At 36.0% G+C, this 11,043-nt stretch overlaps 1 protein-coding gene across 1 annotated transcript in view; it reads left to right on the top strand.

Moving 5' to 3' along the window:
* The window catches only part of LOC141445651 (sensory neuron membrane protein 2-like), a 31,189-nt gene that overhangs the window by 11,049 nt on the left and 9,097 nt on the right, over positions 1 to 11,043 (top strand). Inside the window, exons 2-4 of the mRNA XM_074111503.1 lie at positions 3,226 to 3,383; positions 5,813 to 5,957; positions 9,502 to 9,670. Coding sequence (XP_073967604.1) covers positions 3,226 to 3,383; positions 5,813 to 5,957; positions 9,502 to 9,670 — 472 coding nt within the window. The remainder of the gene's footprint in view (positions 1 to 3,225; positions 3,384 to 5,812; positions 5,958 to 9,501; positions 9,671 to 11,043) is intronic.

Genomic DNA, 11,043 nt, shown 5'->3' with positions numbered 1-11,043 from the left:
GTACAAGTAATAGGCGGGAAGTATCGCGTCGTAGGCGCTGCGCGGGCTGCCTGCGCGCGGTCACTCTAGCCGCAATGTGGATTTCACACAAATTTCCCGCCCTCGCCGGCAATGCGACCGTCTTTGTTTCAACGCTAGCTGCGGCACGGCGCGTGCCCGCCGCCACACCATCGCCTCCAGCGCCCCGCCAGCAGCCAGCGCGACCGCGCGCACACAACACGGCGACGAGAGCTAGCGTCCCGCAGCTTCATTTCTTGTTTTTTTTTTTTATTTTATTTCATGTAATGTTTGAGAAAAGCACTATACAAGCCTCGGCCGGAACACGGGGTTGAAGGCCTCGCATCCCTACATGTCTTTTCTCTAAAATGTCCGTAAAAGTTGACATTATTCTTTTCTGAAAAATGACCGTAAAAGTTGACATTATTCTTTACATATCAGAAGGTGAAGTGCATAGTTTATGGTCAGCGAAAAATTAAAAAGTTAAAAAGATTGCAGAAGATTGCGCGCTAGCTCGACAATAATGAATGAGCGCGCCTGCAATCATTCACATTTTTTTTAAGTTAAAAAGGCCATGGAAATGTTGGCACAAGTCGTATACAGCCAAGTCTAATGGCCGGTATCAGATATTTGGTTGGAACTCTGGACTTTTTCTATTGGATCTGAAATAGCTTGTGGTGTTTTCGGTGGAAAAATACACCTGCAGTTTATTTTTAATGTACAATGGCGGGAAAGCATAAGAAAAATTTTGGAACAAAATAAATATATATTTTTGAGAAAAAGTTTTATTCTATTTCAGAATTATTCACCATTTTTTGAGAAAAGCTTTATATTAGTCCTCTGCTGGAATAGCAATTGCTGCTTCGTATTAATTAAACGGACTCACAAGCTCGTCCGTTTAAATACTCATATACTCAGCCAGCAATTGCCTACTTCCAGGCCACGACAATATCTACTAATATCTGCTTGGCCGGCAACCCCCTACTTCCCGGCCTCTACAGTAATATAATACAACTACAAGACTACAACTACAGTGATTTTAGTTTTATATAATTATTTTAAAAGCAAAAAAAGAATAAAAGTGACCTAAGTTAAAATTTTAAGTATATTTTATACCTTAGCTGCTATTTACTCATAAACTACTAATAATTCTCAAGCAAACTTAGCCGTTATAGTTTTCCTTGAAAGTTTGATATAGGTACTTACTACATCCTGATTTTTTTTCAAATGTTTCCACCCACCGGTTTAGATTTCAGAGGGGGGGGCGCTCAATTTTAATGAAATTTGCACTTTAAAAGTTGAAATTTCGCAAACAAATCAATTAATCGAAAATCGTTTTGCAACCCCCTAATGGTTTTAAAAGACCTATCAAACGATACCCACACTACTATGGGTTGGATGAGAAAAAATCACCCCCGCTTACGCTTACCCTAAATTTTTTTTTTAATTTTAATTGTACCATTTTGTCGGCAATAGTTTCTTATAATTCGTGCAAAATAACAGCTTTCTATCATTGATAGTCTCCGAGCAAAGCCGCGGACGGCCAGACAGACAGACAGACAGACATGGCGAAACTATAAGGGTTCCGTTTTTGCTATTTTGGCAACGAAACCCTAAAAATTGGGACATCCCAATTGAGAAAGCAATATAAAAATATGAACTTATCTGACAAAATGGAAAAACATTATAAATACATTAGATCCTGTGCTAAGTTCTTAAAGGCGACAAACGAGTTTCAAATGGAAACTTAGGTAATACGTAAATGTACGCGCAAGCGCACCTTGACACGCAGATCAAGTTTGGTAAGGTTAACTTAGATGTTAAGACAATGAACTTGTCATTTCAAGATGATGTTCATCTGACGTTGGTCGTGGGGCCCTTAAAAATACGATGTGGGCTGTCTTAAGCGTAAGAATAAAAGTTAAAGGTAGACGACCAGATGGCCTAGTGGTTAGAGAACCTGACTATGAAGCTTCAGGTCCCGGGTTCGATTCCCGTGTCGGGGCAAATATTTGTATGAAAAATACGAGTGTTTGTTCTCGGGTCTTGGGTGTTTAATATGTATTTAAGTATGTATCTATCTGTATTTATCCGTTGCTTAGTACCCATAACACAAGCTTTGCTAAGATTACTTTGGGACTAGGTCAATTGGTCTGAATTGTCCCGTGATATTTATTTATTTATTATTATACAGCTGGTTATGTTAATATTTGTACTTACACATCGAAGTTACAAACGAAAGTCAGTGAAGACGCATGAGAAATAGACAATTTACACTTTTGTGCGACTCACCATCAAACATTACCATTTGCGAGTAAGTATTTTCGTTGGTCAGTTTTAGCTGGCTATATCATTTACAACCATTTCATAAAATGGTCAGCCGCAGCATGGTGTGATCCAATTTACTACTTCCCACTATCATGATCACAATTAAGAGACTATAAACATCTCTAATATTTTTTTGTTTTGTCCTTTCTAAGGTTCCGTAGCCAATTGGCAAAAACGGAACCCTTATGGATTCGTCATGTCTGTCTGTCTGTCTGTCCGTCCGTATGTCACAGCCACTTTTTTCTTTTTTCCCCATACTTAAAACTGAAAATCAAATTTTTTTTCATCAAAGGTTTCAAATGTCATTTTTTTCTAAACTTAATAGTTTGCGCGAGAGACACTTCCAAAGTGGTAAAATGTGTGTCCCCCCCCCCTCCTGTAACATCTAAAATAAAAGAATGATAAAACTAAAAAACATAAGTACACGATATACATTACCATGCAAACTTCCACCGGAAATTGGTTTGAACGAGATCTAGTAAGTAGTTTTTTTTAATACGTCATAAATCGTAGGGAAACTGTTATATTATGTTACTTGCTGCTACGGAACCCTTCATGTGCGAGTCCGACTCGCACTTGGCCGCTTTTTTCAGTTTATAGCGGTAGAAGCATATATAAATAGTTAAGATATTTAGTTTTAGTTTTGTAACTAAGGGACCCCAATTGACCCCATACATCCCTGTAATTTTTTCATGTATTTTTTTTCTTTAATTTTATATTGTAATTCATATGTACTTTAGTTCTTATTATTTATTTTGAAGAAATGACTTTCTTTCAAGTTTCTTGCGGCGCATTATTCTTAGCAATGACGGTCTTTCCAAAAGCGCTAGTAGTTTTTAAAAACACAAACGGTTACAGAATAAAAATGATTTGAATTTGAAGTAATTGTTTTTTTCACAGAGCATTCAAATCGAAGAGTCATCCCAGATGTTCGAGAGATGGCGTAAAATGCCGATCCCTCTGACATTCAAGATCTACGTGTTCGACGTCGTCAATGCAGAGGGCATCAATAATGGAGAGAAGCCCCAGCTGGAGGAGAAAGGACCTTACGTTTACAAGTAAGACCTGATGCTATCTTGTTTTCATTCCAAACTCAATCGACCTGCAATAAATTAATTTTCTCTCAAACATGAAATGAAATATTGACGTTGTGTTATAAATAATATGGGCTGCGTCTCGCCTTCCTGCGCGCGGTCGCTCCAGCGGCCTGCAAAGAGATTTCATACAACTTTGCAGGCCGCTGGCCGGCAATGCGACCGTCTTTTGTTTCAACGCGCGCTCTGCGACACCTCCGCCAGCCACAGCACACAGCAGCACCTGCCCTTGTCCGCCGGGCCAGCAGCCAGCGCGACACGCGCGCACACAACAGGGCGACCAGACTAGTGTCGCGCCATGCTTGATTTCTTGTTTTTTTTATTTTATTTCATGTCATGTTTGAGAGAAGCGCTATACCTACAAGCCTCGGCCGGAACGTGGGGTTACCGGCCTCTACAATAATGTACTATTATTATTATTTAACATGACATTTACACAGCATAACAGATATGCATCCAACTCACCGTAAAACCGAACTTACGAAAATCTATATTAATAGTAAATTGGCATTACCCCTGGTGGTACAAGCCCCAAGTAGTTGAGTACATTATAAGACAACGCTCAATTTCTTTTTACCCATCTGCTCGCAAAACCTTACATTATGGATTTTAATATGTATGGATTCCAATATAGAACCCTAAACACATTACACTTGTAAAGAAATATGCTCCTATATTATAAGCAGGGTTCGTAAAATGCGAGCAAAATTCATACATAATTATTGTAATACGTCATTTCAATCGATTTTGCTTGTATTGTAGGATCTGTTTATATGTAAGGGTTGGTTCCCACTATTATTGAAAATACATTTTCAAAAGATTGTATATTTCGATGGACTTGTATATTTCGTATTGATTTAGAAAACTTAAGCGTTCCCTGCACACTGCCGACGATCTCTCAGCTAGCAGGTCACAATCCGGCGCGGATGCCAAAAGCAGCAATCTTAATCTTTACTATATATCGATACTTTAATAGCATTATTTCGTAAGGTCTTATCTTATGGGGCTGCAGACATTGAGTCAATTTTTATCTTACAAAAGAGAGCAATTAGAGCAATTTATAATTTGGAGACGCGTGAATCTTTAAGATGTTTTTTTAAGGAAACAGGTATCCTAACCCTGCCGTCGTTTTATGTTTTTGAATTAATCATGTATGTTAGGAAGAACATATGTGATTTTCTCACTAACGTCGACAAGCCAAAGGCTACTAGAAACACAGGGAAGCTTAAAGTTCCATCTTACAGACTGCCTAAAACCAAAAAGTTGTTTCTAGGAAGTTGCATACGTTTTTATAATAAAATTCCAAAAACTATTACAAATGAAACGGATACAAAATTCAGATCTTTTTCAAGAATACATTAATATCTAAGGAGTATTATAAAGTTAATGATTATATCATGGACAGGGATATTTGGAAATAATTCCGATCCGCATTAGCGATCCCTTCAAATAGCGAACCTACTGTGTTAAAAATAAAGTTGTGTTAAATACTTGTGATGTATAGATATCATTTAATAATATTGTAAATCTGTTAAAAAAAATATGCCTCGAGTTTCTTGCCGGATTCTTCTCAACAGAGGTTTTTCCGAATCGGTGGTAGATTTTTTCGACATTCATAAGTGCTTGTTATAGCCTAAATTGAATAAAGATATTTTGACTTTGACTTTGATATATTCCGGAAGAATTAGAAGACATCATGTATAACAAAATCATGATATAATGTCATATGGAGTAATGAATTTACCTTGAATCCAGTATTTGATGGTTTCAGTCCAGTTTCGTTATTTACATTGTTTCGTGTCTAATAATGACACTGATAGCATTAACTATAATTGCCTTTAGTTCCATTTTTAAATCGATTATGCGCGGGCGATGTGTATCTCATCGTGATTTGATGTTTTTGCCACTAAATATAAAGGAAATGCGGAAGTTTTTGAATGATTTCGTGTATGTAAAAATTTAAAAATCAAAAAACCCGACTGCCTTTAAAAATACTAAAAAGAAGAAAACAAGTCTAGTGGGCTAGAACTTTGTTAAGTAGCATTAGGTAAGAATTTTTGAGCGTCACGATTTAAATGGGTCCTGACTGCTGCAAAGTTCTAGCCCACTAGACTTGTCTTCTTCTTTTTAGTATTTTTTAAGGCAGTCGGGTTTTTTGATTTTTAAAATTTATTGTCATCGCCATTTTGATTTTTCAAGAATTTCATGTACCCAGTGTCACTCGCGTCATCAAGACGAATCCAATGACGTATTTTTTAGACAGTGGACATGTTTCATGAAAGTCGGTTCAGCCGTTTTTGAGATATTAAACTTGAAGTGACAAAGTCGGGGCTTTTCCAACTTATTGTTGGTTAGGTTATTAATTTGATTGACTTTAAAATTTAATTTTACAGGGAATACAGAGAGAAGACGATCCTGGGCTATGGTGAAAACGACACCATAGAGTACATGCTGAAGAAGACTTTCGTCTTCGACCAAAAAGAGTCCGGCCAGTTAACCGAGGATGACGAAGTCACCGTCATTAACTTTACTTACATGGTATGTTGTTATGCTATCAGATCAAGGATAACAGTACTATCAGAGCATAACGTCAGTTATACTAATAACTGACAGCTTCAACCAGTCTTAGTTGTAGTGATATACGCCACGACATGATGGAAAATCAGAAAGACTTAATAGAACCTTAATGGAACCCAAACTATGGTTTAACATCTAAGTTACTGCAGTAGAATGACAGAACCAAATGTCATCTTGTATTTTTGTAGCCCCTTGAAAGTTTTCCAGTGCTGAGCAAAGTCCCCCCCCCTTTTTCGCCATTCGTCCCTGGCTGTCGAGAGCATTCTTTTGCCACTCTTATTGATATGCAAGTCGACGACTTGTCAAATAATTATACTATATTTATTTTATCTTACTATTTTACGATAACTAGCCAAAACTGTTTTATAGACTTTTTAACATCACTCCACAACTTTTTAAATTAATCCGGTATATTTCTGTTGATTCGGCAAATTTTAACGGTTTCCTTTCACTAAAGTTTTTATCACTGTCGACATCCCAAAAACTACAATAATATAATTAAAATAATAATTACATACCTAATTAATAGTGTAGGTAATGTTTGTTTCTCTGTTTTTGTACAATAAGGAGAATACATATACTTAGCATTCAGTCTGGAAGTTGCCGTAAATTCGAGCGCATAAAATCAATTTTGTTTCACTAGACTACCTACTCCCAATTCCAAAAGGCGTTTTGTCATACTTGAACGCTACTTGTTCGAAAGAAATATTTTCTTACTAAAATAAGAATTAAGTTATGTGTAAGAAACAAGCCAACAGTAAATGGTTTTGCAATTTTCAAAGAGTGCATTTTGGCTTGCCTGAAGTTATAATCATGATACTTCTTTGATATTCAAAGTAAACAGGCAACAAGAAAATCCAACCCACATCAATGAAACTTTAGCAGAGGCGCTGAACTGGTTCACTGCTAACAATTTGTTACTAAATGCAGCTAAAACTAAGTGTATAAAATTTTCGTTGCCTAATGTAAGACAGTTTGAAACAATTATTTCCTTAAACGGAGAGAATCTGAATCTTGTGCATGAGACTGTTTTTCTTGGTCTTACATTGGATCGTAATTTACAATGGAGCCCGCATATTTCTGGTCTTGCTGGTAGATTGAGCTCTGCCGCCTATGCTGTAAGAAGAATCAGGCAATTTACCAACGTAGAAACTGCCCGGCTAGTTTATTTCAGTTATTTTCACAGCATAATGTCCTACGGTATGCTGATTTGGGGCAAGGCAGCCGACATAGAAACTATCTTCATTTTACAGAAGAGGGCAGTCCGGTCGATCTACAACCTTGGCTCCCGAGATTCACTTAGAGAACGCTTTAAGGAGATAAACATCCTCACAGTAGCTTCACAGTACGTACATGATGTGATATTGTATACACACAAGAATATCGAGTCCTTTAAGAAAGTGTCAGACGTACATGATATCAATACTCGTAATAAGCACAAGCTTGCAGTTCCTAAATTCCGTCTACGGAAAGTAAGCAAATCTTTTGTGGGAAACTGCGTGAGATTTTACAATAAAGTTCCTGTAGAAGCTTGGAAATTGCCACACAACTCTTTTAAAGAATACATAAAGAGTGCACTCCTGAAGAAAGCTTACTATAAAGTTGAGGAGTACTTATGTGATGATGCGACATGGCCAAAACTGAAAGCCGATGAAAAATTGGGATGTTGATGTGTGATGTGATGTACTCGTGTTTGTGTGTGTGTGTGTGTGTGTGTGTGTGTTTATGTCGGTGTATTTGTATTGTATAGTGTTGTGAAGTGTGACTTGGCAGTGTCCCGGCGCATTTCGTGTCTAGTTTCTGGTTCTGTTGCCGTTGTCCGCGTTGCAGAATTTAATTTATAATATTTATTAGTTTGACATTTGGAGACCTTATACATCTCCATTTCTTTATTTTAATAATTATTACTATTAGTTTTTGACCTTGGAGGCTTTTTACACCTCTGAAGATTGTATAATTTAATTAATTTATTAGTTTACTTTGACATTTAGAGACTATATACATCTCTGAATTATTTAGATTAGGAATTTTATTATTAACATAGGGACTTTATACATCCCCTTGCTGTATAATAATTTTATTATTAACTCAGGGACTTTATACATCCCTTGTTATGTTTAAGGCTGTATATTGTTAAGCTTATGGATTTTAAACTTTTATATTTTTAGTTTAAATTCTAGTCACAGGCTCGCGACGTCGAAGTTCCCAAGACGATCCATAGAGCTTATGGGAACGGAAGCAATACCATGCCCTCGGTACCGCTCTGCTTTCAGAGCATGACATGAGTGCGTGTGAGCTAACTTTGGGGGCGGCAGACGTGAACTTGCCTTCGAAATCCAAAAGCTTAATGGTTACTTGACCTGAAATGTATATTTCAGAACTAAATTATTGTTATTATTATTTTAAATTTATGACGGTGGAAGCATTCTACACTTCCACTGAACGTAGATATAGTTTAGATATAGTTAGTGTTTAGTATTGTAACTAAATGACCCCATACATCCCTGTATTTCTTTTATTATTATTTTTTGTATTTTTTTTTTTATTGTATAATATAGTTTTTAAGTAGGTATTTTATTTGTAATTATATTTTTATGAAAAAATGACTTTCTGCCAAGTTTCTTGCGGCGCATTCTTCTTGGCAATGATGGTCTTTCGAAAGCGCTGGTAGTTTAAAAAATGACGTGTAAAAGTGCCCATTGCGGCCTATTTACTGAATAAATCATTTGAATTTGAATTTGAATTTTGAATATATTTATGAGTAATGCATGATAATTAATGCACTTTTTGGCCGAAAAAAAACAATACCTAACATTAAGGAACCATAATAATATAATAAATAATTCAAAAAGTAGTAGTACCTTTGAGCAGGTAACAAATAATATCGATGAATATTATATCGACGTTTGAGAAAGAAAGAAAGAAAGAAAGAAAATACATTTAATCACAACACAAGACAACAAAATTATTATGTACAAAAAAAACAACACAAAGGTATGTGTCATTGCGGTTGTGAATCGGACACTGGCTCAGCATAATGCTGAAGCGTTAAAAACACCCCAGCGCTGATTTTCAGCCAGCACCGTTGGCAACCCTCGGGCCGTTATAAAGACATACTACACACCATTAACTACATAAAACTACATAAATAAATAGATATTTTGTGAACTATAAAATTAATTTATTGTGTGACTTTAAAAACATAAAAATAAATGTATTAGGTACGTAGATATACATAATTAACTATTATTATTATGCACTCACTTGCCAAGTATACACCCTAACGCGGGCTAAAAAGAAAAATTAAATTAAAGAAAGAAATCGAAAAAACAAAAAAGCAGTTTTGTGAAATAGTGCTGGAAAGGAAAGGAATTAGGATGTTTGAAAGGACACATTGACTTAGCGATATCTGCGTCGCTTTACAGGAGAAAAGTGGTTTCGTTTGGTTTTGGCGTATCTTCTCCGCTCTGCTTATATCAAATCCTCAATACCCTATGTATTCCAGGCGGCCATTCTCCAAGTACAAGACATGATGCCGGGATTGGTTGGAGTAATAAATACAGCACTTGGAGATCTGTTCACTAACCTAACTGACCCGTTCCTAAGGGTCAAAGTAAAGGACTTGTTTTTCGACGGGATATACCTTAACTGCGTGAGCGAGAACTCGGCACTGGGTGAGTGAAATAAAATATTGGTTACACTATTATGTATGATCACGGTAACATGATATAATATGGCATACAACTGTACTCGATAAGGAAAACTATGAGACGAAACTAAAAGCTAATAAGGTAACGGCGCCTATTACCGGGGTATCGAAATCGACGGCCATCACCGCGGCAATTTAAAATACGCATTTTATAACCAACCGATAGATTTCTTAAAAAATATATTTTACAAGATAAAAGCTTATTTAGTCGACTCACGTATCTATTAGCGCTAGTGTATGTGAATGAATCAAACATCTCGCAATTCGTGATTTTCCGAAATGGCACCGACGGAAGAGGATTTGCCATACTAACGCGTGACACCACATACAAGCAGACTCGAATCTTATTTAGTGTTTTACAAAATATTTATGGCAATTGAACTAATGTTATGGTTTTTAAATGGCTTTTTATAGTTTTTTGTACAAGTTCTGAATACTTTTTGTACATTTTTGGAGCCGGAAATACGATTAAAATGGAAAATAAAATACAGCGGCGATAGGCGCCATTTTTAACTGTTGATTGTAATACCGTGGTATATCACGGTAATAGTTAAAGTGGTAGTTTGGTTCTTCAAGCTTTATTTTTGGTATAAATTATCGTTTATATAATTTGTTACAGTTATTCCAATCTTGATCTATTCACGCTTTTAAAAACTATTTCCGTGGTATGGATAGTATTAAAAACTCTTAATTTTTAGCAAAAACTTCAATACTGAATTTGTAGTTTCTATAGAAACCGTTATTTTGCCAAGTTGTTTAAATACTCGTATTGCGATGAAATTTTATATTTACTTACCAGTTATGTAATTTTGGTTATATGCCAAGGATGTAATAAGTATATTTGATTTGTAATTCAAACACAACTCTATCCTATAGTTTTTATAGGTCGGAATTAGATTTTGCAATACTCCAAATTAAGCCAATAACGATGGTATGATCGCATAACCCTCGGTAATAGAATGTTTGGGAATCTATTACCGACCATTCAATTGTCTTTGGGTCGGTAATAGGTTCTCAAAGAAGTCCCTATTACCGAGTGACATTTTATTTTTCTGTTAAAATAATTCACATTTGGGGTACCGTAAGTGCAGATTTTTTTGATAAAGTTGTGACTCTCAGCATGCATACATCAAACTATAACTGGTGGCACGAGCATAATAAAATACAATGGGCTGGATACACTATTCGAATCATACTTTAGTTTTTTATTTAAATTTTCTCAAAAAATATTTGATGCACTATATATTATACAGAACCAAAGCCATTACCCTTTTTTAATCCCTCGGTATTAAGTTCCAATACATGTGTCGGGTTCCTTTTACCGATGGTAGAAAATTG

The sequence above is a fragment of the Choristoneura fumiferana genome, chromosome 2 (genome assembly GCF_025370935.1).
Source record: "Choristoneura fumiferana chromosome 2, NRCan_CFum_1, whole genome shotgun sequence".
NCBI classification, from domain to species: Eukaryota; Metazoa; Arthropoda; class Insecta; order Lepidoptera; family Tortricidae; genus Choristoneura; species Choristoneura fumiferana.
Note: the sequence above shows the minus strand (reverse complement) of the source record. Positions and strands in the feature narration are given on the sequence as shown.